This window comes from Ceraceosorus guamensis, assembly GCF_003144195.1.
Source record: "Ceraceosorus guamensis strain MCA 4658 unplaced genomic scaffold IE81scaffold_25, whole genome shotgun sequence".
NCBI lineage: Eukaryota > Fungi > Basidiomycota > Exobasidiomycetes > Ceraceosorales > Ceraceosoraceae > Ceraceosorus > Ceraceosorus guamensis.
In genome coordinates, this window is record NW_020290020.1 from 241,553 (window position 1) to 269,515 (window position 27,963).

Here is a 27,963-nt window from a genome sequence, read left to right on the forward strand (position 1 = left end):
ACCAATCGCTACACTGGCCGCCCGCGCAAGCGCATGGGCATGATTCGGGTGGCAAACGTCGCCACTCACCGTGCGTGATGCTGACGTTCACCGCCCACTTGCCAGATCAAATTCCTGGACCAACGTATAAAGCGGACGGCCGTGCGCCTTTTACACATTCGATCCATTTACACACTCGCTGCAGCTTCGCAACCCTGCTCTGACAGTCTCGGGCAGGTCCATTTCCTACGTCGCCAGCTGGTCTGGCACGACTTCTTTTCTCTTCGCTTTATCGTTCTACTTCGACATTCAATCGACTCTGCGACCTGTCATTCTGCCTTGAGGCTTTGGGCTTTTGTACCTCTGCATCTTGAGCGATCGGAGCGCCCACCATGAGGCTGATAGCGGTACTAGTCGCACTTGCATTCTGCCAGCTTACAGCTGCAGTGCTGTTCGGTGAGAGCGGGGGACCTGTCGCCTCTGCGCACAATGCTTTGACGCGAGGCAAACAAATGCTGGCCGCTTGGGTGCGTAGGTCATTGGTAATGGTCTTGAAGCTTCGATTCTTCGCGTTGACATGCGAATTACTCTTCGCTTAGATTCATCCTTCGAAAGGCGTCGCACTTCGCAAAGGAGCGCCCAGAAACCAGAGCCCAATTTCCCTGTTGGGCTGCATGACCTGTGATACAGGCGTCGTCGACCCGAAGAGCAACAAGCATATCAGGGAGTCGTCCAAAAAGCTCGACGCAGAGGCAAATTCATGGGCAAACAGAGCCAGCGCTTCCGACGAGCACTCGCTCTACCTTTATGGCAGCCGCACAGGATCTCGAAAGAGCAGCACCTCTTCGTCGCCCCACTCGAGGCGTAGAGATGGATCCGGCAAGGGTGTAGGACGCACTGATCATCTCCTGCTTGCTCAGAGTCGGCCAGGAAGTCCGATTCCCTCCAGGCATGATCCGCACATCAACAACATTTTCCTTGGCAACTCTTATTGGGGACGGCAGTCCCTCGCAACACCACCAAAATCAGTATGGGGTAGTCCTGGCTCTCCTACTGGGCCGTTGAGGAACGAAGTTGGCAAGCAGGTTTTCCGTAGCAAGAGCTTCAAGCCAGCGACATCCTTTTCATTCCAGCCCGAAGTGTCAAGCTTGTCCCACGACGCACATGAGCCAGGTTCAACCTCTCCAGATCTCACTCACTTCAAACGGTCCGGTCGCAAGAAAACGGACCTCACCCCGCTCAACGTTCCGAAGCGCTCGGAGGAGATTCAGCGAAGACGAGTACAGATCGAGGCGATCATGCCGATCAGCACTGAGATGACCTTGATGAAACGCTCGAGTCATGGACAAGTAGCCTTTATGATGCAAAACAACTTGCAACGCCGACTGTTGAAGAGCGGCTATGCCAAGGCGAAGAAGGTAAGCGACGTTCGCTGCCGAGTAGCTTCGGCTCCCAGAGAAGCAGTGCTGACTTGCCTCTCTTCTTGCGCAGGTCTTGCGAGCCGTCGGCAACATGGGCTGCACTGGATGCGGAAAAGCGTGGTCTCCACAGCCGTCGGTTGCCGATCACTACTGGCGACTCGGCTCCGCCTCCTTCTCAGACGCAACACGCTCCCGACACTCGCGATCAGTATCATTTTCCGACATGTCCACGTCGCTCAAGGAGTCCTCCTTGACGCCCAAGGACTTACCTCATCTACGCAACGGTGGTCAGATTTCGCCGTCCCGTTTGATGCAAGAGTCTCCACCGCGTCAGCCCCCCAATGAGAATTTTGACGATCCAGAACAGTGGAATCGAGTGTGGAAGTGGATCCCTCGTCCACCGGCTGCCAAGCCTGCGGAACCAGTTCCGAAAACAGTTGTCGAAAGTATCCCGCTGCCACTGCTGCCGCCACGCGCACCACCTAAAAAATTCAAGCGAACTTCGTCTGCTGCGGGCAGCGCCAGTACGGTCCATCCTACGACAAAAACCCCGCCTTCTTCCATCTCTGACCTCATCAAGCGAGGCCTGACCGAGAACCTATTTAAGGTTCGTCGTCGTCAAGACTGCTCGACCTCCAAGTAAGCGCTGACTGACATGCCCACGCTGTATCAATGCAGCTCTGCAAAGGATGCACCCGCCCTTCGGCCGCGGAAGAGTCTAGCCTTGCCCCACTGAGTGCAGCGCATTCCGACAGTCCTGCTTTCAGAAGATTGACCAGCGAGCACATGTCAAGAATGCAGCATTGGACCGAGCACGGTAGACAGCCCCTGCGTGAGCGACCGCTGCAAACAGAAACAGAAGACCTTCGCCTTTCAGAGGTGCCAGGACCGATGAGCATGCGCGCAAAGAAGACTGCCATCGCTGCGTGGGCTCGTAGGCAGGGCAAGCTTCCTAGACTTGCTGGCGGCGGAACTCAGGAAAGACCCTGGGCGGAGGAGAATCTGGGCCACGATCGTCCAGTCTTTGATCCATGGCTTCTATCGCCGGAAAGACGCCCGCCCGAGCTCGAACCTGGTCACACCAGCCAGCAGCACAGCTTTGACACGCCTCGTGCACTATCTCCAACTCGCCTGAGTGATGCTGGCGAGGGGTCGCGAGGCGGAGAAGCTTCACGAGTGAGTATCGATCAGAGCTAGCCCTGCAGCCGTCGTGGCGATGACGGTGCGTTCTTTGAGGACAACAGCCAACACTGGCTATAAGTCAGGCAAGGCCGCCATAGTTGATGCAAATGAGCGGTAGAATTTCGGCAACGAGGGCTAGTTCCCTGCTTACCTTCATCCTTTCATCGTTCTGCTTCGTTTTCTGCTCAGCACAAGACCAATGACCCATCAGCAGCTTCTGTCAGATCTTCTACGCTCTCGGGCCAGAACTCCTTGACCGCACTTGAAGCAGCCTTCCGGAAAGCCGAAGGCCGCGCAAACAAATCGCCCGAAAAAGGCACCAGGGCAACGAGTGCTAGGCGTCTCGCAGAGCGGACGCGCGATCACAGACTTGCAAAGCGTGACCTGCGCTCGGACCAGGTGTTGCAAAAGCGCTTCTTGGGCAAGGTGAGCAAGCTAATGTTGCGCAAATAGCAGCCTGCAAGGACTAACAACGAATTCGTTCGACAGCTTTTCTCGTGCTTTGGAGGATGCAAGAGCAGCAGTCCCAAATTTCCGAAAATCCCTGCAGGAGCGACAGACGCAGAAGTCAAAAAGTTTGCGGGATCCCTTCTGGGCAAGACCTCGACCATCTCTGGCACTCGTCACCGAACGCATCGACGTGCTCATAGCCTACAAATCTTGCAAAAGCGTCTCTCAAGAAGCGTGAGTCTTGATCTTAGTCTTTTACGTACCTTGCCCAAGACTGACATGTCGTAGCCTTGCACACCAGCTTTTCGCATGCTTCGGACTTTGCAAAGCTCCATTGCCGCCTAGGATGCCCCAAATTCGGACGACCGAAGCAGAGCTTCTCAAAGTTGCTGCGGATCGCAAGCCACATGGCGCCATCTCAAGCAGCCATCTGGCTCATGCTGAGCGTCGCGACATTGTTCACATTCTCCACAGGCGCTTCCTTAAGGCTGTGAGTCTTCCAAACGACCAAAGACGATGCGGGTCACTAGATTACTGACGGGCAGTTATGATTCGTAACCTGCACGATAGTTATTTTCCTGCTTCATGTGCAAAAGCGGCGACAGCCCCAGATTTCCAAGCATTCCAAAAGGCGCAACCGACGCGGATGTGAAGAGAATCGCAGGGTCCATGCTGGGCAAGACTTCGACGATCTCCGGTACTCGTCATCGCACGCATCGTAGAGGAATCCAGGTCAATGAACTCGAAGTCACCGCGGACCGCGCTGAAAAGCGTGGCGAAAATGGTCAGGTGGGTATCTAGTCAGCGGTATCAGTTCCGAGATGGATAGAAGAGATCGAGCCCGTTGGCTGCGCACTGAGCGACGAAGAAGGACAGCTGAAGGGGAGATGATTGTGGCTAGACCGCCAAAGAGAGTCAGCCTTTCTGCGGCAAACGAAATCGCCAAGCGAACGACTGTTTCCGAATGAGATGTGTGCCTACGTGTGCGCCAACCCGCCCCCTGAGACTTGATCTTCCACCTTTCAGACTCCAATCTTACAGCGTGCTCATTCTGACTTTCTGCAAAGACGAATGAGGGTGAGTGCTGTAGGGCTAGTCAGCTTGCAGCCTGGCCACGCAGGACTGACTGGTGCGGGTCTCTGAGCTGCCGAGCAGGTCCCAAATGTTCCAGATGATCTGGAAGCAGAGGCCGAGAAACGGGCGCGTCTTGTTACCAACAACTCTTCATTGAGTCGACTCTTCCGCTCTGCATCATCTGCGGCCCAGGATGGTGCCAGCACGCCGCAGCAGGTCGAGCATGCCGTCCGCAAAAGTGAAAGTGGCACTTCTATTCATCATGCTACCCGCAGCACTAGTTCTTTGGAAAATGTCCACAATGACAATGGCCAGAGCTACGGCTTATGGAGATCCTTGAGCACGCGGCTATTTGGAGGTGTGAGTGCGGAGACGTGCCGCAGCCATATTGATTCTCCTCTGAGGACTATCACACCCAGCCTCCCCAGAACCGACGTCTTCGATCGATAGGGGTCACACCTACGGGAGAGAGACAGGCTAGACGGCAAGCAGCTTTGAAGGACAGACGAGCAGCCATCGCCCAAAGTCGGAGAGGAGCAAACATCCATCCACAAACTCACACTCCACATACAACATCGACGATCGCTTCGTCGTCTACTTTAGAGGACTCGACGCCAGCAGCTCAGGGCACTTATGCTCGTCAGCACGTAGCTGAGCGTATCAGTCTGGACAGCAGCGTGCCGCGACGCCGTCTTCATGACGAACGAGGTGACTCTCACATTGATCGGTTCACCTCTCGATCTCGGTATGAAAACGAGCTCTCTGGGCACACTAAAATTGATGAGACCATGCAGCGCTCCCGAGCAGGAGGGGTGAGCGTCAAGGACCTGACTGATCAGGATGGCGAAACTGCTTCGCATATGGCTGATAGACGACTGGAGCGCCGCAGTCAACACATTTGGTCGACTCTGGAGCGCCGCTTCACCCCAGATGAGGTAGAGCGGCTTCGACGAATGACCTCTGGCATCAACCGCCTTGGAGAGTCTAGCAGCTCCAGTATGACTCGAAGCCGCAGCAGCGCTCAAGGCCAAAATTACGACGGCCACACCTCGCCTGCTGGCTCCCTAACCCGTGAGTCGCCGGCACCCTCGTTCCCGGGTAATGGGTTAGACATCTTGACACGTGCTGGAAGGTGACGTGTGTATCTCGATGCAGTACGGCTGATCCACCTCGATGATCATTACAGGAATTCATCAGAACTCGTATCCCTCGAGGTTGCAGACAACGACGCAAGCATACACACCGGGACTAGGTTGGTTTGCGCACCGTACTTCTTCGGCCACCGCACGAGATAGACGGCACGGTGCAGTCGCGGCCGCCGTCGGGGCCCAAGTCGATCGCAGCCGTCAGCAAGAGCTCGACCGCTTGAACCACCTGGACAGCGGCTTCAGTCACCCTGATCACGAGTATCCTCGCTTCCGCTCGGATGCTGACATTGCCGCGCTGCATGGCTGGCATCACACTCCCTCAACGTCTCGCAGCCCCATCGCACCTGACAGTCCGCAGTCAGGTCGCCGAGCGAGCTCAAGCTCTACGCCTTACGAGCGCTTGATGGCGTCGCATGGTGGCAGGCACGGGGAGCCCCACACTGTCTCTACATCCAGCACTCAGACCGAGAGTGGTAATTTGCGGCCGAACCGTGGAGCAAGCCCGGGCTCAGGCTCCACGCCTTACGAGCGCTTGATGGCTTCTTATGGTGAGAGCAGCGTCCATAGCATTCATCGCGGACAAGAACAGCTTCGAGAGAATGCACGCCCCGTCACGCGACATGGTCGTCCCAAAATGGACTTGGATAGTCACGACGTGCCGCATCATCAGGAGGAAGATGATGGTCGAATGGAAGGACAACTCCATCCGGCGGCTTGGCGTGTCGACGAAATGACTGGCGATAGCGCCAACGACATTCATCACGAGATGGCTCATGGTGTCCGTGCCGAACGTCATCCCGACTTTGTCCATAAGCCAGGAGCGACTGGCTGGGCACTTTCAAAGCATCGTCTGAGCAGGCGAAACAGCGGCGATGATATTGCTCGTGTCAAAGGTGAAGATGGACGCAGGGACTTCTCGTCGTCTCAAGCGAAGCTTGCGCTCGAAAAGAGGGGGCTTTTGGGGGAGCTATTTGGGTGCTTCCGCAGCAGCTCTGGATGCGGCGTAGGATCGTACTCGAGAAAAGCCCAACAGCCACACACACCTGGACCATCAGAGCCAGGCTTTCCCAAGCCAGCAGAATGGGCAAGGGCCGAATTACATACCGGCGACGTTCCCAGGAGACTCGAGCCCCAAAAGTCGTTCGACGTCAAGGGTCTGCCGATGTATGCCAAGCTACAGCAGTGGCGAGCTGAAGAGGTGAGTCACTAGCTTGAGGTGAATAGTGAATGTTCGTTGCGCTATGTACTCACATTCTCTCGCGTGAAAAATTCCAGAGCGCTGCATTAGGCAAGGGCAAAGCGACCATGCCTAGCTCGTCACACAGCCCTCCCAGGGCCAGTCTCGCAGAAGCGTCGCATGGCGAGTGGAGGGATGATCCGGACACGATGATAGTGCACAAAGATTCTTTGCGTGAGCGCACCAGCACTTCCCAGAGACGCGCTCTGCCGTCTGAACAGGCAGGATCATCCGCACCGACGCATACTCGACGACCCTCTTTCGATCCCGACTCCATCTATATTCACAAGTCTATGCTGCCAGAGGTGCCTCATAACCTCGCGGGAGATCCTAGAATGATGCTGCACTCTGGATCTCTGCGCCAGCTTCAGGGATCTTCGAGCGGGCGTCGAAGTTTCAGCCGATCTTCATCCCGATCAAGCCGAGGAGGTTGATATGCTCGACAAGACCTCTTGTCTGTCATCACATCACTTACGGCAGTAAGGGGAGCAATATTTCGTTGGGTCGGGACTGCCCATGCTTCCTATCACTGGCGCATCGATCACCAAGTTTGTCTACATAAAGGCTCTCATACTTGATTACAACAAGACTTGAGACCAATGCGAAGAATACTTGCTGCGCATGAGTATTTCGCTTTGCTCCCCGATTCTGTAGCTTCAATTGGGCCCTGAATGGCGACAATCACTTGCTGGCCATCATCAACGTTGCCAAAATTTGAGGCCATAATGCGCCATAACTCGTGGATGGAGCGATGGCGTTTTGACCATCACCTTGAAATCGGCACGTTGCCCGCTCTTGTCACCACTCTGACTACGACTTGCGACCAACCCTTCATGTATGTTACGTCCTGAAGCTTGTCGTGCGCCAGTCAGAGTGCGACCCACGACGGACCGGATTTTGTCTCGTGACTCCCTCGGCCCGAGTCGTGAGTGTGCGGAGCAGGCAATCGTTGTGACGAGCAGCATGAGTCGTGATCGAGTGACCGGCAGCGAGGAGGGAGGAACGCGCACGCGGCTGTGCCAACCCGCATGATTGAGCTTGCGAGTGCACCGGCAGAGGCGCGCAGCCCATGCATCAGCAGAGATCATGCAGCCGGGATCCGCTCGTGCGCCGCGGCGCAAGGCTGTGCTCCCTCCCGCGCGCGCGCGTAGCCCGGCTCAGATGCCCCGCGTGCCCTCACTTTTGAAAAGACTGCTGAAGTACCGTTGAATTAATCGTGAATTGATGCTACACGACCGTGCAGGATCGAACTGCGCCTCATCCCCTCCTGCATGCTGCTGCTTAATTGGTGTTCGCGCCGGCTGGTTGAATGCTTTTGATGACTTGGCAGCAGCCAAGCTATGAGCACGAGCACACACAGCAGCCATAGGTACGCGGCGCATGCGTGCGCTTGCAGCAGCCAGCTATCGCCTTGCCCGGCCTCGACGCAGCCAAACGGTGTGCGCCCACTCGTGATTCATCATGCACAGCACTAGGCACGATCCAAATCGAGCAGGTCGGTCGATGCTTGCTGCACGTACTGGCTTGGATGAGAACGTCGATCAAGTCTGAGTCGCTTCAGAGCCATCAGACTGTTTTGCATCTCTATCATCGTCATCATCATCTTACGCCTCTTCCACGATCCTATACGTTCACACTCGTCTCCACTGCTCTGATTTCTTGGCCGAGCGCTACTGGTCCCGATCTCCAGCCAAAGCACCTCTTGCTTTATCCTCACTAAGTCAACATGTCGGAGCCTTATGACCCATACGTTGCGCCCTCGGGCAGCGGTGCCCAGGGTAACAACAGGACTGCGGGTAAGTGGATCAGATGATGCGGTTCTGCCTCTCTGAGGTGCCGGGCGCATCCAAGCTGGATTGCTCACTCGACTTCTACTTACTTTCTCTGCTCTCCTACGACTTCTCGATCCGACCAAACCTTATTCGCATGCCACCTCACGATGCATCTCGGGAACGGTGCTGCTCTGCAATGGTCGTGCGGGCGATTTGCGAACTGCAGCTATTCAGCAGCAGATTGATGAGACGGTTGGAGTGATGAGGGACAACTTGCAGAAGGTGTCGGAGCGTGGCGAGGGACTCAACGACTTGCAGGGCAAGACTGGTAAGTAGTCGGACTGTCACGGTCGTCTTAAGTAGGGCAGGATCGGCAGGATGAAAGCAAGAGATGAGCAATCAAGCCGGGATCGCCCAACGCAAAGAACCGCAAGGAGCGCACGCGAAAGCGCATTGCTGGGGAAGTGAGGGAGGAAGCAACGTAGCCCACGTTTGTTTGGTTTTGGGGGAAGGGGAGGCGAGGGGGACAAAGCACCTGCGATACCAACCGCATCGTCAGTGTCTGTCATATTGTCCATCCACACCAAGGCATACCGGTGCGGCTGCACGACCCGCACGCTGGCCTCGAGGTCAGCCTTGTATAGCGAGAGGGCGCTCCTGCAGTGTGCGCTCCTTTCGACCTCCTCGGAGCATGAAAGCTAAATTGAGGCGAAGACCGATTTAGAACGCGAGCAATGGCGTTTGCTCGAGCGACGAGCGCGTGGAGGTCTTCGGCGCAGAAGACAAGCTATGCGAGCCTTCGGCGGAGAGGCTGTCGGGATGGCATCTAGCGCTGTCGCATTGTTGCTTAGGAGCCTTTGCTGACCAGGTTGCTTATGCGACTTTTTGCTTTGCAGATAACCTCGCGGTTTCAGCGCAAGGTTTCCGTCGTGGTGCCAACCGAGTCCGCAAGCAAATGTGGTGGAAAGACGTGAGTGCTGAAGATTATGCGACAAGCGAAAGCCCACAATACGCCAGATGGAAGCTGATGAGCGTGCGCTTCTACTGTGTCGCTCATCGTCTTACAGATGAAGATGCGCATCATCATCATTGTGGGCATCATCATCCTGCTTTGCATCATCATCATTCCCATCGTCGTCAAGACTTCTGGCAAGTAGCGCTCTTGCCCATTCACCTGTGCAATCGTCAATATGCGGGTCCTGTTAGGCGAAATCTGTCCGACATCCCTCCCTTGATGAAGTTTCGGCAGCCTTACGAGTGCCTTTACTGCCTGTGGTGCCGCATTGAGCGCCTAGGACCTGATTCTTCGCCGTCGTGGTCGCCACTGCGGCTCTATTCTTGTTGTCGGCAAGTGCACCCTTTTACGTTTCGTAGCTCGAGAGATGATCTTCAATGTCATATCGCGGACCGTGTTCTGACGAGGCATTGGGTGAGGATGAGCTTGCCAAGTGCTGAGCGAGCAGCAGCGTTGCCGTGTTTGGGTTCAGACTGCAGTTCAAGCTCGTTACAAAAGTGCACGAGTATTTGCAATCAAAGAGTCCGAGCAAAGTCTTTCCCAACATCAAGATTGCGCCGTGTCCCAGGTTCGAGTCTTCCTGGCTGCCCATTGGCGAGACACTCAAGACTCGACTCGATACACACGACTCACGATGTTTGACTGACTCAACTGAAATAGGGCGCGAAGCTGAAGACTCGTGACTCATCAAGACTCAAGACTCACACTCGTCACTGATCTGACCCTCTCTACCCATGCACGACTGTTGCGCCAGTGTGTATATGCGTCCCGCTCAGTCGGCACGGCGCGCCCGACACGACCGATTCACAACTTATTATTGCTGCCTGCTGCTTGGGATGACTTCTGTTCGCTGCTTATTGTCGATCTGCTCTGCTGCATCAAAAATCAAGAAAGGCGCGCGCGCGCGTGCATGCACTCACTCGTTCACGACGACTCGCCATCACGCTCACGATCGACATCAGGCACCCGCTAGCTGGTGCTGTTTGTTTGAATGCAGGACCATCAATCACGCTTTCGACACGCTTTGATTGCTAGCTGCGAACCATCCACCACATCGCTCTTGACCTGGACCGAGCTTGCCAAGGACTGCTGGGTGGCTGCGCGGTCGTGCTTCATACCCTGCAAGATACTCCACGCCCTCCTCGACGCCGACGCCGACGCCGACGCCTTCGACGCATTGCTCCACCGACTTTGCACGACTTTCGCCAGCAACGACATTTTCGCGCCGATTGTCTCCATCCATTCGCATTAGATTGTATCCTGGACTCGCTTACATCGCAAGATAATTGATCACGGGTCTTCGCGCTTCTCGGAGGATCTACGGAAAGCCAACCTCTGGAAAGGTCTGGCGGAAGTTCTCTTCATAGGCACGAGCAGGGTGACGTTCAGGCACGCACGCTTAGCAACAGGGTCACGAGCGTAGAGATGAGTGCTCGTGAGTGCAGCACCTCAAGCAGGAGCATTGACAGCAGCAGCAGCAGCAGCAGCAGCAGCTTCCCTTCCAAGTCACGCGTCTCCTCGCTCCCGCTGACCCTGCTTCGCCCCCTCCCCCCTCCGCAGTCGACGATCTCTCGTCAGGCTCGTCGGACTATGCAGCAAATAGCTGGGTGACGTGGTTCTTGAGCACAAAGGGCAACGAGTACTTTTGCGAAGTGGATGAAGAGTATATTCTGGACAGGTTCAACTTGACGGGACTGAATGCCGAGGTGCAAAACTACCCTCAGGCTTTGGACCTAATCACTGATGCGCTTGGTGAGTTGTGAAGTTGGAAGCTGCAGGCTATTGGATTGCTGGAAGGTGCAGGTCTTTCAAAGTGGCTTGACTGGCCACATCAACATGCTAGACGTGGGCTGGTAGACAAGTCATGGTCGCCGCCGGGTTTGCGCGCGTGTCATGCTGGCTCACTCCTCGATCCCAATGCACCCAGAGGAGGACTTGGAAGACGAAGCGCGTGACCATGTCGAGAATCAGGCAAGATTACTGTACGGTCTAGTGCACGCGCGATTCATTGTGACCACGAGAGGTCTGCAAAAGATGGTGAGTGCGCGCCGCGTCCCACAACAAGTTCCTTTCTTAGCACGCGTCCGTGGACGCCGAAGCTGACGCAGTCTATATCGGCACTTTTGCTAGGTGGACAAGTACAAGAGAGACGACTTTGGACGATGTCCGCGCGTGCTTTGCTACCAGCAAGCGCTACTGCCCGTCGGTTTGTCCGACTTGCCATTCCACAAGGCCGTCAAATTGTTTTGTCCACGATGCGAGGATATCTACTCGCCCAAAAGCAGCCGACATGGGACAATCGATGGGGCATTCTTTGGCAGTACTTTTCCACACATGCTTGTGAGTCGAGCACTTGGCAGACAATTGGCAAGTTGCTACTCGTATGCGCGCCATTTGCTGAGCAGTGTCTCTTTGATTGCCCGATAAACATACGGCGTTCCACGCAGTTCATGGCGTACCCACACTTGCTCCCATCAAAGTCACCCTCTGCGCCGTCTCCCTTCTTGATCAATGCGCGCGATCGAGACGGATACGGAAGGGAGGGGTCATTGGGTCCCGGTGGTGGATTGACGCCCGATGGAGGTGTCACGAGCGGAGCAGGCGGTTCGACGCCCGGTCCTACGGGCGCTTCTGGAGTCAGCACATCCAACGCAGCTTCCAAAGTGGAGCGCTACAGACCTCGAATTTTCGGCTTTCCTACTCACGAGACTGCCAAATTGCACAGGTGGCAGGAAGCGGTCAGGGATTTGCAGATTGAGAGGTTGGAAAGATCAGAGAATAGGCAAGCCTTGTTGAATGCTCAGGCTCATCATAGTAGGACCGCACCTACGGGAGCCAACCCTCCCACTACTACAGCATCCGGACATTTTGAGAACCTCGACTGATCAGGTGTCATCTGCTGGTCATGCGTCGGCAGCGCTTTGATGAAGTCCAACTCTTCTCACCAGTCCAGCTTATAGGCTGAAAAGTCTAGACCTAGTATTCGAGTCTTCAGCTTGGCGACGAATGCGCAATCTCATGTTAGATTTCGACCCCATGCGAACGACACCACATCACTGCTTTGATCGGCGTCCCCATCAAGAACGTGCTCGGTATGTGCACCCGCTACTTTTGCGCTCAGCAAATCACAAGAGGCGGCCAAAGTCCTGTGCATGTCTGACGGCCTGACACTCCTGGCTCAAACAAGAGCTGCAATCGTTTCAACTGATTCTCAAACGAGTTTTATTACCTCCCGCGTCGAATCCTATCATTCGCGGGTTTTGGATATTGATACAAGGTGACAGTCGCGACCGTGCAGACTTTGTCTGCGATCTTATTGACCCATTTGAGCTTTGAGAGCTAGCACGCCGGCTCTCTGATCCTCTGGAAGCGCATTGATCTGTTCGGGCGTGAGTTGGAGGACTTGCAAAAGTAGCGCCTGTAACAAGGAGCGATTAAGAGGGGGGGAAAGGGAGAGGGGGGCGCCATGTTAGAGTGGGCTAATCGATACCTTGGAGACCGGAAGCTTGCACGCAAGCAGACTAATAAAGAGAGATGAAAGACACACCTTTTGATCCTCTGGCAAATCCGCGTTGCCGAGGCCTTGTGATGCAGCGGCAGCTGGTTGACTAGGGGCTGGCACGGGGGCCTGAGCAGGCGCGCCGTACCCGCCGTAGCCAGATTGAGGTGCTTGAGGTGCGCCTGCTCCGTAAGCGGTCATAGGCACTGGTGCTTGGGCGGGTGCCGGTGCTCCGTAAGTCGGCACGCCTGCTTGACCTCCAGCTTGAGCGGTGATGATCCTCTACGACATGAGAGAGCGAGCGCGTTTTCTGTCAGCATCGAGCTACACTGCGAGAGGGAATAGCAGACTCACTTGCAGGACTGCGGGATCTACAACGTTCATCATCAGCATGGCTTGAAATACCGCATAGCTGATCTGAGGATTGCTGGCCAACAAACTTCGCGCTTGGTCAGGCGAGTTGTTCACCAGGGCCTAATGATGCGAACAAAGATTGAGCACACCAGGGTGCGTGTCAGCAAAATTCTGGAACCAACGCTTTGCAGCACACACCTTGAGGTGTCCAATGATCTCTAGCAATTGACCCGGCGGAAGAGCGGCCAGTGTTTGGGAAATGGCATCGGTAGGATCCGCACCTGGTGGTAGCGCCTGACCCTGGGGTAAGTTAGTCGGAGCAGCCTGCCCAAATGGCCCAGTAGATTGTTGTGCCCCTCCCCAGCCCTGAGCAGGTGCACCTCTAGGCGGTGGCCCTCCCGTGTTGCCGACCCTGCCTCTCTCGACCGAGTTTGGCATTCTCTCCTTTCTGCTGCTTCCAGGAGGTAGCTCGTTCGCTTCCATGTGTCCCATGGAAGTAGTCTTGCCTTCGAAGAGAGGATCTACGTCGGCGTAGTCTATTCTTAATGTTCGTCCGCCTACATCCACGTCGTGAAGGTTCCGAACAGCAGAGGCTGCAGTCTCGACATCTTCGAACTCGCAGAACCCATAGCCCTTTGGTTTGCCTGTGTCCCTGTCAAATACTAATCTGCAAATTCCGCAGAATCAAAAGAAGTTGGTGTGCTTTAGATAGGGCCGCAGAAGCGTATATGTGCGTGGAGACTCACCGAAATCCAATCACTTTGCCAACCTCTTGAAACACCCCGATGAGCTGCTCCTCTGACATATCATAGGGAATGTTTCCCACTGCAAGACGATGCATCGGAGTTGAAGAGTGGTATGGCAACACGTGTGATCGGTCACGAAAGATCGAGGCGGAGGTAGCATAGCCTGGTCAGCGATGCACGCTAACAAGAGCAAAAGATCTAATTCCAAATGCAATCAATGATCTCTCAAAAAGATGTGGCAGAGCCACGCAGGCAGCATGGTGCCGGGTCTTCCTCAAGACTAGTGAGGCATCCGTCCCGAGAAGCGACGTCCAGCAAAGAAGGCGAGCCGATACTAACCGAAGATGACGCGAGAGCCGCGTCCCGGTGCCGCCATGTTGAGTGCAAGGGAAGCGAGACAAGTAGCAGCTCGGAGACGGGTCCGATGTATGTATGCAGGCGCTTAGAGTGTCCAGCAGGTCTTCGTAAGGGTCTGGCAGCTAACCGGACGTCCCTATTGGGCGAATTGGACGGCTTTGGTTGTGCGCGGCAGACCAGGAGCGGTGAACAGGAGCCAATTGGCTTCAGCGTGCAAGAGAGAAATCGACGTGGATCCCTCACGCAATGCTCAAAGCTAGGATGAAGGAGCGAGCGTCTTGAGTGAGCCAGCGTATGCGTAGTCTGCTAGACAGGGTGAGCCGCGGAGAGTCTCGAAGGTTGTGGGTGATTGAATGCATGTTTGATGCTCGGATGCGAATTCATATTTCGATTCGGCCAAGATCGATCTTGAAGTGCGCATTCAAGGTTGCATGGCCTGGGACCCGCGAATAAGTCACGAGTCTGAGTTCAATCGATCGCCCGCAGGACCATCAAACATGCAGCCACGCCGCGTGAATTTTCTCGCGCGAAAGGCACATCGAGCCAAGGCAGCGACGCCACGGCCACTCGCAGCTCACCAAACCGTGGTGTACCGGCTCTCCATTTCCTCTTTTCAACATTCACCACTCGTCACTCGTCACTCACCCTCTCCCATCGCAACACACGGACAAGCTCACGTCCACTTCGCGCTTCTTCTCTTTGTCCAAGCGTCCTTGCACTCTCGTACCACGAATCGCCTTGACAGCCTTTCCAACCCTTGCCCGCTACAGACCTTGCGCTGCGCTCTTCTGGACATTCGTCGACCTCAAGCTGAACTCCGCGCCGGTCGATCTGTCTCATCTGCGGAAGCTGACTGACTGTTCAGCAAAACCGCACAGATCATGTTTCGGGCCACCTCTGCTCTATTTTCGAAAGCTTCCAGGTTACCCTTGACCTCGAAGAAAGCTAACAAAGATTTCTACAAGGGTGCGTAATTGAGACCAGTCCCGAGCTTCTGCGCGAGTGTAGAGATATGCACAGACTGCTACGTCAAGGGCTGTCCTCTTGGTTGCTACGTCGCCAGCTGACATCATGACTTCTCCATGACGCAGGTACGGGAGCGCTAAATGTCTTGCGAAGGAAGAGGATAGCATTGGCCGACCGCAAAGGTCAACAGCTGGATAAAAAGACGTGGACCTTGATGACGCACAGATTAGACGAGCTGCGCGTTCCAGCGTACATCGTTCCACCTGGTCTGAACGACACGAACGTGAGTGGCTGATCGCCTCGGAACTCAATGTACATCGACGAGAGCAGCAGACCATGCGCTGGAACCAGACATTTCTCGCGTGCCTTGGACTTGCATGCTTACGCATTCTTATCCTACACAGAACCTCAGACCTTATGTGTACAGAGGTTCCGAAGAGGCCGGCGGTACACCTGTCAACCCAAAGTCAGGCTATCCTGATGGCCCACGCATGACATCAGCAGGGTTCGATGCGGCGTACTACAGAAAGGTTTCGGGGGGCGTGTACCAGAGGAGAGCGGTCAAGGATGGAGTGGCGATCGAAGAGAAATGAGAATCATCCAAATTGAGACGATCTATCTTAGAACACTGGCGTGAAAGTTATGGAGCAGCTTCATTCATCGGCTTCCAGGCCAAGAGCAGCGGTTTAGCGCTGACCTCGCGGCATTGTCGAGACTTGACTGGACGCTTGGGGCTCGAGCAGGATCACCGTCTTAACGGGGGAGGATCGAGGGGAGTGCGGCACCATATTTATGTCAAAGCTCCCCTGTGATCTTCGCGGACGACGCAGCACGCTTCCATCTCGTGTGACCGAGGCTTCGCGGTTGTGTGCGGCTTGTGTTTTGGCTGCAACGTGCTCGCATCAGGGCGACTGTCTTGAACACTCGGCGCCGAATTCGGGACTCGGAAAGCCAATTCAAACGACACACGACTATGACAAGTCATTTCGAAAGCTGGTTGGATCTTTCAAAGTCATAAAGTCAGCTAGGCTATAGACGACTAATGCAAAAGGAGGGACGCATCAGAGCTAATGAGGCGTGGATCAGCAGTCGTTATTCTTGATTTGCTTGGTTCGCAGCTGATCGTACCGAGCACGCGCTGCTTCCAGCTCAGAGTGACCTGAGCCACGAAGCAGCCTCATGGCCCCAATTTCCGTGAGCTCAAAATGGGCTCAATCGCGAGTGTTGACGAATGAGCGGATTGTAAATGATCGAGTTGCATCAAATTGCGCGAACGAGCGCAGAACATACTTTTGCACGCGTGCATTCACTTTCCAGACTGGCGATATTCTTGATTTGATTCCTCGTGCAGCAGGCTTTACGCTTGATCGTCCAGACCGCACCCATCATTGACAAACAAGCAAGCAGCTATCATCGGCATACTTTTGACTTAACGACCTCTTACTTGACGACCTATCAACGAGACCAGTGGGCGTCAAGCGATTCAGCTACCGCTACGCGTGCGCTTCACTCCGTCTCAAAACCCATCTGCGGCGGGGCTCACTTGACGTGAATGGCGCTCGCACGTCCGAGTCTAGCTGGTGTGAGCCTCTAGTGATCTTCGAGATCATACCCACCTTTCTTTGCCGGAATGCTACACACCTGAGTGACAAGTGATAAGGCTATGAAGGAGCAGAAAATGGCCATCGGAGAGGTCAAAGGAGGAGGGCAAGTGGCGGGTGCTTCCCAAGCTCCTCCTCCTCAGCAGCAGCAGCAGCAGCAGAGAACCAGTCAGAGCCGTGAGTGGATCAGGATCAGCTCTGTCGATCATAAAGAGTAGGAACAAGCTCCAGGGATGTGACAAGCTCACTTGGACGTCCTTCCTTGATGGCTATGTTTTCATCGTAGGCCTGGATCGTCTCGTAGGTCTGCTCGGTACTGGCTCCAATCCGACAGTCAGGAACATTGCAGCTCAGCAATTAGGTCAAATATGTGCTCTACGCATGCATGGTGGAGGAGGCCCGAATCAAGCAGGCTCGTCGTCCTCCTCTTCAGCCGCCACTCGAGCAGAAGTCATAGCGTCATCATCTGCCAGTTCTTCGAGATTTGACTCTGCTCGCAATCTCTCGAGAACTGGCCCGGAGGCGGATTGGAACGAAGCTCTTTCTCTGCTGGCTAGAATCTTACCTTCTCTGAGAAGCAATGCGTGGGACACTAGGATTGCGGCTGCTTCAGCTGTGGAGCTTGTATGCGCCGCTGCGGGCACATGGGACCCTTACTTTGGTACAACCGAGACCAGGGAGAAGCAGAAAACGCCCAAGGAAGAGGGTTTCGTGACAACTCAGCCCAGCGACAGAATGTCCTTTGAAACATTTGCCATTGCGAATGTGCTTTCTACGGGTAAGAAACTTCTCTCATCAACTGGCACGGAATACGACGTCGGCTCGCATCTAAGCGTGGAAGAGCGCCTTGCTAATGCTAAAAAGGACATGGAACGATTGGGACTGATCGGCATGGCAGGCGAAGAGATGGACATCGGAGTCGACGTAGAGAGTGAATTGAAGGGCGCGTCAGATACCGCTACTGTCAAGATGGGAGCTTCAAGCAGCGTTCCAGAGTCTACTGTCAAACATGAAGAATCAGCATCTCAATCACCTGCTGCTCCACCTGAAATTGATATGAGCAAGTTGTCAGCTCGCGAACGGAATCAGCTCAAGAGGAAAAGGAAACTGGGCGTTGCGGACTCGACTCCCTCATCTTTGGAGCGCTCTTCGTCGGACAACAAGTGATTGCAACTGTCACAATTTCAAACTCGTGATCGCGAACGCTAACCATCTTTTCTCACGCAGGAAACGGATTTTGGAGACGTCGAGCGGTAGTGCTTCGCCCAGCGTTGCTCCGGGAGCCGGCGCGAACCAATCCTCGACTGTCCCAGCCGGGGGCACGCCCGGCACCTCTCCAGCCCCGCGGCCAACCTCGCTGACTTCGCCGGACGGCGAGTGGCCTTTCAAGGTTCTACATTCGCTCTTGCAGGCTGATCTCTTTGCAGCGAAATGGGAAGTGAGACACGGGGCAGCTCTTGGACTAAGGTCTCTGTATGCCACTCAAGGATCTGGCGGAGGCATGTGCCTATTCAACAGCTTGCAGTCCAACGTCGTCGGTCACGAAGAATGGAGCAACGATGCTGCGCTGAGGCTTGCTTGCGTGCTAGCGCTTGACAGACTAGCGGACTTTGTCTTTGATCATGTGGTCACCCCTGTGAGGGAAACGGCTGCACAAGCCCTCGCGGCGCTTCTAAGGCATATATCCAAGGAGGGAGTAGAGGCTGTTCAGAGAGTCCTCGTCGATATGGTCAAGCAAGACTGGGTGGTGCCTGCATCCGACCCGAAATCTGACGTTGCGTGGCAGGGGTTGAGGAAACTGGACGCTGGTAGACGGTACAAGGGATACGCCTGGGAAGCTAGACACTCTGGCCTGCTCGGCATTCGATGGCTCGTCAGTGTTCGTACTGACTTGCTTGAAGCCGGACAATCTCAGAATGACAATGCCAAGAAGGAGAACGGCCCAGGTCTCACTGAGCATCATGCCTCTCCTAGCGATCTGTTGAAGCGCAGCGTTCAGGTCGCTGTTGCTTGGTGAGTGGCGTCCTCATGCTACGAGGAGAAATCACTGCACAAGGCAAGACAGCTGAGTTCTGTTCCTTGCATCTTGCCTCCAGCTTGCGAGACGAGGATGATGATGTTCGCCACGTTGCTGCTCAAGCGCTTCTTCCAGTTGCAGAACAAATTGTGAAGAGTATGCCGATGGAGCTCGATATTGTCTTGTCAGAATTGTGGGCCTGCCTCGGCGACCTCAAGGACGACCTCTCTAGCAGCGCAGCCGGAGTCATGGATTTGCTCTGTGAGTATGAGCGGATGCAGACGCGCTGACCGACTTGTCAAGAAGCCACACTGAGCAAGATCTACCTGCTTCTCGGTAGCCAAATTGGTATCACAACCAGCAGTCATTCAGCGGATGGCTGCAAGCGGCGCGGATTCATTGTCTTTGCTTGTGCCTAGCCTCTTCCCATTCTTCCGACACACAATCTCATCGGTTCGGCAAGCTGTTTTGAACGTGCTCAGCGCACTTTTGGACAATTCGTCCGCCTCGACGCACCTCATCGATGACAAGCTACTTCGCTTGCTCTTTCAGAATCTTATAGTCGAGGAGAAGTCGAACATTCGAGCTCTGTCCGCCACCATGTGGGAGAAGGTCTTGGTCGCTTCTCTAACGAGTGTGAAAGGCGGCGCATCTGGGACGCTGGCCGACCATCTCGCCCCGCATTTGGACACTCTGTTCCAAATTCTGATGACACCCATCGGCATGCCTTTCAACCTGTCTCTGTTCTACCGTGCCTCGGGCCGATCAACGCAGGGTCACGACGTAGACAAGCATGCATTGGCACAAGACCTCAGCCTGGTCGGAGTCGATGTCGTCATCCGGAGCAGGTTAGGCGCTGCGAAGGCTCTTGGTGGTGTATTTGCATCTTGGAAGGAAGATGACGCCGTGAGTATAGCTTGGTATCTGTGTCATGAGCTATTACTGACGGTTGGCTACGGCGCATCTTTCGTCGCCACAGGATGCGTTTGGTCGGCATCTGAAGCAGTATCTTGTCTCTGCAAGCGCTCTGCAACGGTGCCTCGCATATGCCGTGATACAAGAATGGGCAGTCTTTGCCAAGTCACGGAACGTGTTCGAAGTATTGCGCTCAGGTAGTGTAGCACATGACATCTCCTCCATTCTGTTTGACCAAGTCGCTGCTCCGCCACCTCCGACTTACGGCGAAATGTCCGTAATGTTGCAGCGCATCCAATTGGAGTGCCAAGGACTCTTCAACACGGCTGCGAGAGAGGTCAAGGTTCCAAAAGCATCTGTTCCAGAGCTTCCGAGCACTGTCGATCCACTGGGTACCAACGCGAAGGCGTTTACTGTGGAACTCGCCAGATATGTTGTCAGTACGGGCCTACAAGAGCTCATCGACACCGGCGCGGCGTCATCAAAAGCGAAAAAAGTCGCGTTAGAGGGTCTCCAAGAAAGAGTGCGAAAACTTGTAACCTTGCTTGGCAGATATCAAGCTACCAAAGAGCAGCAGGATTGTCAGGTCTTTGCTGGGTGCGCGACAGCTCTGGTTGCTCTTGAGACTGTTCCTGCGAAACTCAATCCGCTCATCAAGAGCTTGATGAATGCAGTCAAGGTGAGTGGATGATGATGGTCAGCGAACGAAGTCATGCTCAGACAACATCTTTCTGGTTTGACAGTTCGAGGAGAACATCGACCTACAGATGCGAGCTGCGCGAGGGGTAGCCTGCCTGATCGCTCTATGCAGCAGACCAGACGCTCGTGCAAATCCTTCCGACAAAATCATCAAGAATTTGTGTGCTTTCGTCTGCCAGGACGTGTCAAAGACCCCTATCTTCACCGCCGTCAAAGCGGACCACCACGGCGTGCTCTTCCTGCGCGAGCAATCCTCGGTGCCGAGCGGTGCGCATGCTGCTGCGAAAACGGAGCAGCCCGACAAGACGGAAGAACAAAGGCAAGGCGAGCTTATTCGGAGAGGTGCTGAGGCCGCTTTAGGAGAAGTCGCAGAGGTCTTTGGGAAGGAAGCCTTCGCCCAGATCCCAACATTGTGGGACAACGCTTCGGGCGGACTAGCTTCAGCGCCTGCCACCGAAGACGATTTGGATGATGCGAAAGGACAGGCAATCCTCGATTCTTGCACGCTGATCGGCGTACTGGTGCCACGACTGCACACGGGCCTTCAAGGCAAGGCTCTGGAGGTTCTCTCGCCGCTTACGCAGAGGCTGCGCAGTCAGTACACGGCTATTCGCGGCGCTGCCGCACGCACGTTGAGCATCCTTGCCAACAACTTGACCGAAAGGACATTGCTGCACATTGTCGAGCATGTTCTACCTCTGCTCGGGGATGCCACACATGCTGCCACACGCCAAGGTGCCGTCGAGACCTTGGCACAGGTCATCAAGGTGCTGGATGTCAAAATCCTGCCATACGTTATCTTGCTCGTTGTACCGGTCTTGGGACGCATGAGCGACGTGGACGAGCAGGTCAGGCTGACAGCGACCAGCTCGTTTGCCTCTCTCATCAAGATGGTCCCTCTCGAGGCTGGTCTTCCCGACCCACCGGGCTTCTCGAAGGAAATCTTGCTTCGCCGTGAGCAGGAAAGAACCTTCTTGGCTCAGCTTCTCGACGGGTCCAGGGTGGAGCCTTACGAGCTGCCCGTCAAGATCAATGCTGACCTCAGGTCTTATCAGCGGGACGGAGTCAGCTGGATGGCCTTCTTGTCCAAGTTTCAGCTCCATGGCATTCTTTGCGATGATATGGGCCTCGGCAAGACACTGCAGTCCATATGCATTGTATCAGCTCGCCATCATGAACGAGCTCAGCGATTCGCGGCAGGTCAGCCTCCAGACGCCGCGCCGTTGCCTTCACTCATCGTGTGCCCGCCTACCTTGGTGGGACATTGGCACCACGAGGTGCAGAAGTACGCCAACAACTTGCGGCCTGTTATGTATGTAGGACAACCACAGGATCGGCGCTCGCTGCAAGCTCGGATACGACAATTTGAGGTTGTGATCACGTCATACGACGTCGTTCGCAATGATGTCGACTTCTTGTCGAGCATCGATTGGCTTTACTGCATCCTCGACGAGGGCCACGTCATCAAGAACGCCAAGACGAAGACGACGCAGGCGGTGAAAAAGATTCGGGCTCAGCATCGATTGCTTTTGTCCGGCACGCCTATTCAGAACAATGTCCTTGAATTGTGGAGTCTCTTTGACTTCCTCATGCCTGGTTTCCTGGGCACCGAGCAGAGCTTTCAAGTGCGATACGCCAAACCTATTGGCGCCGCGCGAGAAGGGAAGGTTTCAAGTCGCGAACAAGAAGCTGCTACGCTTGCGCTTGAAGCGCTCCACAAGCAAGTGCTGCCATTCCTCCTTCGACGCCTCAAAGAGGATGTTTTGGACGACTTGCCGCCGAAGATCATCCAGGATATCGAATGTGAGCTTGGACCCGTTCAGCGGAAGTTGTACGACGACTACCAGCGATCCGCGAACAGGCAGGAGCTCGAAGATGCATTGAGCTCCGAGCAGAAAAGTTCGGAGAGTGACAGCAAGCAACAGCACGTCTTTCAAGAACTGCAGTATTTGCGCAAGCTTGTCAACCATCCCACACTCGTGTTCGACCAAGCCCGCGCCAATCATCGCGAAATCGAGAAAGAAATAGTCGCGGCGGGAGGATCGCTTCAGGACATCAGCCACGCGCCCAAGCTACTTGCTCTTCAGCAATTGCTCAATGACTGCGGGATTGGCGTCAAGGTGAAGACAGAGGCGTCAGACACGTTTGCGGAAGGCGCTGTGGCTCAACATCGAGTGCTCATCTTCTGTCAGCTGAAGCAAATGCTAGACATTGTGGAGCAGCAATTGTTCCGAGTCCACATGCCGGATGTTTCCTACATGCGTTTGGACGGAAGTGTCAGTGCAGACAAGCGCCATGGCATCGTGCAAACCTTCAACTCGGACCCAAGCATCGATGTTCTGCTTTTGACCACATCCGTGGGCGGCTTGGGCCTCACGCTCACCGGCGCTGACACAGTCATTTTCGTGGAGCACGACTGGAACCCTATGCGAGATTTACAGGCTATGGACCGCGCGCATCGTCTTGGTCAAAAGAAGGTCGTCAATGTGTACCGTCTCATCACCAGAGACACGCTCGAAGCTAAGATCATGGGGTGAGTACCCCAAAGTGATGACTCGAAAGGACCCCGGCTAACGGCATTCTCCTCCTTCGAATCTTCAGTCTGCAGCGCTTCAAATTGAACGTCGCGCACTCGGTTGTGACGCAGCAAAATGCTGGCCTAGAGAGCATGGAGACAGACCAAGTTTTAGACCTGTTCGGAAGTGCGGATGAGGCGCAGCCGAATGGTTCTGGCACTGGTAAAGCATCAAGTAAAGGAATCAGTCAGCAAGCGCTGCTCGATGCCATCGAAAATGCGCCCGATACAGGCGACGACTACCAGTCGTCTAGCACTTGGACAATCTAAAACACTTTCTCACACATCGCTGGACTCAGCCGGCGCATCAACAATTGATTGGGAATTGTGCGGGTGCGTGCCACCAATCGGATCAAATGTCATAATGAGCATTGCAGATCTTTGAGCAGGTTGATCTTCAGAAAAGACCCTCCACGTTGGACGGGGCGACGCCACAAGGCAACCAGGTCGGATCTCGAAGCTCTCGAGCATCGAAGCTATGTCGTTCCAATTCTGTCCGCGCTTGTCTGAGGTTGAGCACGTTCATGAGTGATGTCGAGTCAAGTTCGAGGAGGCTAGGAGGCGCAGCATTCCATCCTCGAAGGAGTTTTTTGAGCTCAAGGGGGAGCGCACTGGGATAGATGACGACATGGGCAGGTGTTTCGGCCGCTTTATCACTGGACTCGGTCGAAAGGGTCGAATTCGAAGATGCTAGAGTTTCTGCAGCTCTCAATGCCAGATCGATGTCTTGGCGCGAGCTCCGAGCTTCTTGACCAATCAGTACGTACGTCTCTATTGACGAGTGCACAATCTGTACAGTCGCTGGATCCAAGTCGTGCGCGCTTGCTGACTTTAGAGCATAAGTCTGGTCCAGACGAGGGGTGACCTTTGCATCCCTTACATCGTAGAGGATGGCTCCCTTTGCAGTGTACGAATCGGCGGATGCCACAGCATGCAAAGCCGATCGAGCATACGGTACTTCCTGGTCAAAGTAGGCCCAGAAAGTAGCATCTTCGGATCCTTCAATGTACTCCGCCACGTCAATTTCTGCCTCGTCGTGGCTGAACAAGCCAGGAAAGAGGGGAGCCACAAGAGCTCGCGTCGATTCGCGCTCATTCTCCGTGGTGCCGAGCCCGTGCCAGAGGAAAGGGGTCCCCACCACACTAGCAATGTAGCCAAAAGCTGAGCACAAACTCGAAGTTTCCTGATGCGTTGTGTTCCAGCGCAGGAGCGAGCAAAGTCCAATCTCGGATCAACAAATGCAGCTTGAACCGGTGAAATTTTTGGAACAAACTCACCAAGTCCACCTGCTCAATCAGAGTAGCGCCGTTCGGAAGAACTCTAATCTCGTACAAGATGGTGCTTTGTTCGTCCCACCTGGCTCTACTTCCAAATCTCGAGACGATTCCGTGCGGAAATGCATTCACCAAACCCTTGGGTTCATCGCCTACCCTAACCTCGACAACACTAGTGTTGAAGCGTTTCGCCAGGTCCTGAATCCTAGCCGTTTCCGCCGGACTCCTATTGATAGCTGACGAAGCTCTTCCTGTACGAATGAACAGCTCAGTGCGGACCAAAGAAGCTTCTCTTCGTCGATGTATCACTGCCAACGTCTCTCCTTCGTACAGGATGTGCTGCTCCGCTTCCGGAATGGTCACTGTGGATCCGGTAGGAAGCACAGAGATGACCTCGACGCTGAGAGTGTTCCGAGCATCTTCGAGCTGTTTCAAAGAAGCGCTGCGAGATTGCATCAGGCGCGCGTGCTCGGACGCAAAGGCCTTGGCGTCGAATGGGGCGGGAGAGATAAGTAAGAGATCCAATTTGACGAGATTTTGGCTGGTGGGCGTAGCCACGACGGGCGAGACGGGCGAAAGGCCGACAGTCCCTGACCGATGATTGACAAATGCGCCAAGTTGAGCAGCCTGCGTCTCAAGCTTCCTGACGCTATCCGATCTGGTTGGCGCAGCAGATGCGTCTCTGGGCGCGGCAAGCTGATTCTGGGCCGGCACCGCTGCGTACATAGTCTGCGGTCTGTTTGCGCTCGAAATCTTCCTCGTTCGAACTGTCGATTGTTGAGCAGAGCTTGATTGGTCGCCCCATCTCGCAGCGGCCTCAGCTACGCTTCCTTCTGGCTGTTCGATCAAATCCGGCAAGGGCGATGATCCTCCATACACGCTTGATGGCCGACTAAGAGTGCGTCTTCGCGGCCGAGGTACTGCGCCGCTCCCTGCGCTGCCTGAAGAGCTAGACAGGGGCGGTAGAGAGCCAGATGCAGCGGGTGCAATCGCGCTTGTAGGCGCATTGACATCGTCTGGAGAAACTTGCGTAGGTTGACCCCATGCGGCAATGGAATCCCTGACGCTTGCAAATTGAGCGTTCGAGTCCACTGTCTCAGATGCAGACTCTGTATGAGGCCTTGCGTACGCAAATGTAGCAGAGACGGGTGTTGGTGCTGATGGGCGAGGTGGCAAGTTCTGAGTTGGGGCCTGATACGCGCTCTTTTCTTCAAGTAGAGGGGAGGCTTTGGCCCGCACCGTCGACGTAGCCCACGGATTGACGATCTCCTGGCTCTGCACCTTCACCTTTGACTGCAGTTCTCGCTGCAGAATTTCTTTCGCTCCAGCAACGATGAGACCATGTTCCACGCTGTGCATTCTTTCCTGAAGTTCCTGCAAGCTCTCTCCTTTGCGCATGGGTATTTCCTGCACAATCACGGGTGCACCCCTATCCACCTCCGCAATGACTTCGTGCACCATGATGCCAGTCTTGTCCACTTTCCCGTCCTTGAAAGCTTCGTAAGCCCTCTCGATGGCCCCTGCTCCGTCGAACGCACCGGGTAAAGCCGGATGAAGGTTGATGATGGGCACAGCGCGAGCAGGTGCCCATGCAGGGACTATGCCCGGCGCTTCGTTCGTCTCGTGTCCAAAAGCTCTGAGGAAGGTGGGAGAGACGATGTGCATAAACCCAGCTAGGACGATGAGATCGGGAGCGAGCCCTTCGTGAGCGTTCATGACCTTCAATGCCAAATCCTCGTCGTAATCGTCCCGCGTTGCTCCCGGGTTCTTATTCTGATACGTCTTGAGCGCACTGACGAGCGTCGGAATAGGCGGATTGGCACCCGCAGCTCTTTGCAATCCATACGCAGCCTTGCGGTTCGAAACGACCAGTGAAATTTGAGCGTTTGGCAACTCATCCCGATCGAGCAGGGTAGCGTCAATTAGAGCTTGCAGATTGCTTCCGTTACCAGAGATCAACACGCAGATTCTCTTGCCACTTGTCGATCTCTGCTTGCCAGCTTCCGGAAGACCCGTTCGAATGCCTTCTTCGACCTCTCGCACGCTCATCCGACCTGTAGAGTCTGCGCTCGCACGGTCCGAAGGTTTGATAGCTTGAAAAGTATCCTGCTCGCTTCCCAATAAGCGCGAGATCGTCGGATCATCATTTTGCGGTGGTAGCGCAAGTATAGATGATATCGTGCGCTGATCTTCAGTCTGTGTATGTGACGCACGGATAGACTCGCCAACTGGCGTGGACACCGCGTCACTTGCCGCACCTTGCAAGATAGTGCTGTCCGTAGCCGTAGCTTGTGTCGAAGGCTGTTTCCTAGCGCTCTTCTTTGGTCCCTTTGCTCTACCCGCGGCCAGATGTGTGAGTTTTTGCTCCGAAGTCTCTTTTTGCGCGGCCATTTGCTCAGCCGGGTCCGGATCGACTGGCGAGCGAGGTTTAAAGGGGCTGACAGCGCCGCCCATTCCGGGAAGCCTGATGGGCGCAACATTGACTCGTTCCGGGCTCGGGTCTCGTACAGGGGGCGGATGTATGCGCGTGGGGCTGGGGCTCCTACCTGCCGCCGCACCCTCTGTCGCACTGCGAGGGGCTCCAAGGCCAGGCAGCATTTGCGCGCCCTTTCCAGGTGTCCAAGCTTTCTGGCTCGATGTCTGGGAAGCTTCATCAGCTTTGACAGCTGGCACTGTCCATTTCCTCGTCTGCGTGGCTGCGGGAGTGTTGGATTGGCTCGTCGGTGGCTGCATGGGCACCGGCAAGCTGCTGGCCGACGCAGTCTTGACAGGTGGTGTCCACTTTTTAGCACCGCTCCTCTGTGGAGGATCGCCAACCAGACTAGGTGCAGCATCCGAATCGTTCGAGCCCGCTTCCCTCTCTTGAGCTTCTCGAAGGCGCTGCTGCACCATCGATCGACCTCTCAATCGTGTTATGCTAGCGCTTGGGGGCTTATCCGCGCTCGAAGGTGTCTGCGGAGAAAAGGCGGGCGAAACCTTTTGCGTGTTGTTCAAATTGGGACTTGCGATAGCTGAAGGGGAAGGTGATTTGGGCTGGGCTAGCGCGGGCGTCTGAACTTTGGGTTGCGAGTGTCGCTCGGGAGACGCGGGACGCAGAGGTGTCTGCCAAGAGCGCGTTGGAGATGTGGCGGTCCTGGTCGGAGACGGTGATCGAAGCGTGTTGGATGTGGTCGAAGTGCTCGACCCACCGCCAAGCACAGCGCCAGAAGCTCGTAGCGGAGCGTCCCAAGATCGTTTGCGCTCGGGAGAAGCAGGCCTAAGCGGCTCGGACTTGAGTATACTGGGCGATTCGGTGCGAATAGTGGTGCTGCTTGTCGTCGAAGCCCGTATAGGTTCTGGCAATTCGGGTCGAGCGGAGGCCATGGGCGTTGGACGCGTTGGGCTGGTCTGCCTTCTTTCCAAGTGCGTTTTGCCAACCACATTACCAGCGCCTTGACCGTCTCTGTTCGCCAACTCCCTTTTGCGCGCTTCCATCATTCCCGCCATGCCTCCAGCAGGTCCGACGACCATTCCGTGCAGAGCCCTCTTTTGTTGAACTTCGCTTGCGCTCGTAGCACCTTGACACTCAGGAGGAGCGCTCCTTCCATCGCCTGCCAGCTTGCCCAACCTGGGACCTGCTGCTTTGCCTCCGATAAAGGAAGCAAGAGATGTGGGGCCTGCAGCGTTGACTGAAGCGTGGCCT

General features: G+C 55.2%; 8 protein-coding genes across 8 annotated transcripts; 6 read left to right on the forward strand and 2 right to left on the reverse strand.

The window, feature by feature from the left end:
• Positions 1-234: 234 nt before the first annotated feature.
• On the forward strand, positions 235-4,035 carry IE81DRAFT_323042 (hypothetical protein). Its single transcript, XM_025513816.1, has 8 exons — positions 235-506; positions 579-1,397; positions 1,471-2,007; positions 2,079-2,576; positions 2,772-3,008; positions 3,072-3,266; positions 3,334-3,522; positions 3,603-4,035. The coding sequence occupies exons 1-8, from the start codon at positions 372-374 to the stop codon at positions 3,831-3,833; spliced, it is 2,841 nt and encodes a 946-aa protein (XP_025370062.1). The 5' UTR covers positions 235-371; the 3' UTR covers positions 3,834-4,035.
• Positions 3,969-7,057, forward strand: IE81DRAFT_112190 (hypothetical protein). The gene is made up of 5 exons (XM_025510097.1): positions 3,969-4,109; positions 4,188-4,466; positions 4,526-5,177; positions 5,293-6,452; positions 6,530-7,057. The coding sequence occupies exons 1-5, from the start codon at positions 4,104-4,106 to the stop codon at positions 6,923-6,925; spliced, it is 2,493 nt and encodes an 830-aa protein (XP_025370063.1). The 5' UTR covers positions 3,969-4,103; the 3' UTR covers positions 6,926-7,057.
• Positions 7,058-7,962: 905 nt separating this feature from the next.
• IE81DRAFT_323044 (synaptobrevin) lies at positions 7,963-9,807 on the forward strand. Its single transcript, XM_025513817.1, has 4 exons — positions 7,963-8,287; positions 8,490-8,591; positions 9,160-9,233; positions 9,331-9,807. Exons 1-4 carry the CDS (start codon positions 8,218-8,220, stop codon positions 9,418-9,420), a joined length of 336 nt encoding a protein of 111 aa, XP_025370064.1. The 5' UTR covers positions 7,963-8,217; the 3' UTR covers positions 9,421-9,807.
• Positions 9,808-10,505: 698 nt separating this feature from the next.
• Positions 10,506-12,505, forward strand: IE81DRAFT_112276 (hypothetical protein). The gene is made up of 5 exons (XM_025510098.1): positions 10,506-10,713; positions 10,839-11,030; positions 11,206-11,315; positions 11,409-11,618; positions 11,726-12,505. Exons 1-5 carry the CDS (start codon positions 10,704-10,706, stop codon positions 12,161-12,163), a joined length of 960 nt encoding a protein of 319 aa, XP_025370065.1. The 5' UTR covers positions 10,506-10,703; the 3' UTR covers positions 12,164-12,505.
• Positions 12,496-14,635, reverse strand: IE81DRAFT_323047 (hypothetical protein). The gene is made up of 6 exons (XM_025513818.1): positions 14,217-14,635; positions 13,878-13,956; positions 13,330-13,798; positions 13,132-13,251; positions 12,826-13,059; positions 12,496-12,696 (listed from the first exon to the last, which is right to left on the reverse strand). The coding sequence occupies exons 1-6, from the start codon at positions 14,251-14,253 to the stop codon at positions 12,592-12,594; spliced, it is 1,044 nt and encodes a 347-aa protein (XP_025370066.1). The 5' UTR covers positions 14,254-14,635; the 3' UTR covers positions 12,496-12,591.
• A 222-nt stretch (positions 14,636-14,857) lies between these two features.
• IE81DRAFT_323049 (hypothetical protein) lies at positions 14,858-15,826 on the forward strand. Its single transcript, XM_025513819.1, has 3 exons — positions 14,858-15,200; positions 15,326-15,483; positions 15,605-15,826. Exons 1-3 carry the CDS (start codon positions 15,116-15,118, stop codon positions 15,791-15,793), a joined length of 432 nt encoding a protein of 143 aa, XP_025370067.1. The 5' UTR covers positions 14,858-15,115; the 3' UTR covers positions 15,794-15,826.
• A 716-nt stretch (positions 15,827-16,542) lies between these two features.
• IE81DRAFT_366279 (hypothetical protein) lies at positions 16,543-23,458 on the forward strand. Its single transcript, XM_025516999.1, has 8 exons — positions 16,543-16,978; positions 17,088-17,964; positions 18,029-18,814; positions 18,898-19,079; positions 19,159-19,724; positions 19,798-20,412; positions 20,477-22,965; positions 23,034-23,458. The coding sequence occupies exons 1-8, from the start codon at positions 16,864-16,866 to the stop codon at positions 23,275-23,277; spliced, it is 5,874 nt and encodes a 1,957-aa protein (XP_025370068.1). The 5' UTR covers positions 16,543-16,863; the 3' UTR covers positions 23,278-23,458.
• A 2,128-nt stretch (positions 23,459-25,586) lies between these two features.
• Positions 25,587-26,330, reverse strand: IE81DRAFT_289510 (phosphoribosylglycinamide formyltransferase; the record flags this gene model as incomplete). Its single annotated transcript, XM_025511819.1, has 1 exon — positions 25,587-26,330. A coding segment is annotated over one exon (744 nt), but the record flags the coding sequence as incomplete, so codon positions are not given.
• Positions 26,331-27,963: the final 1,633 nt, after the last annotated feature.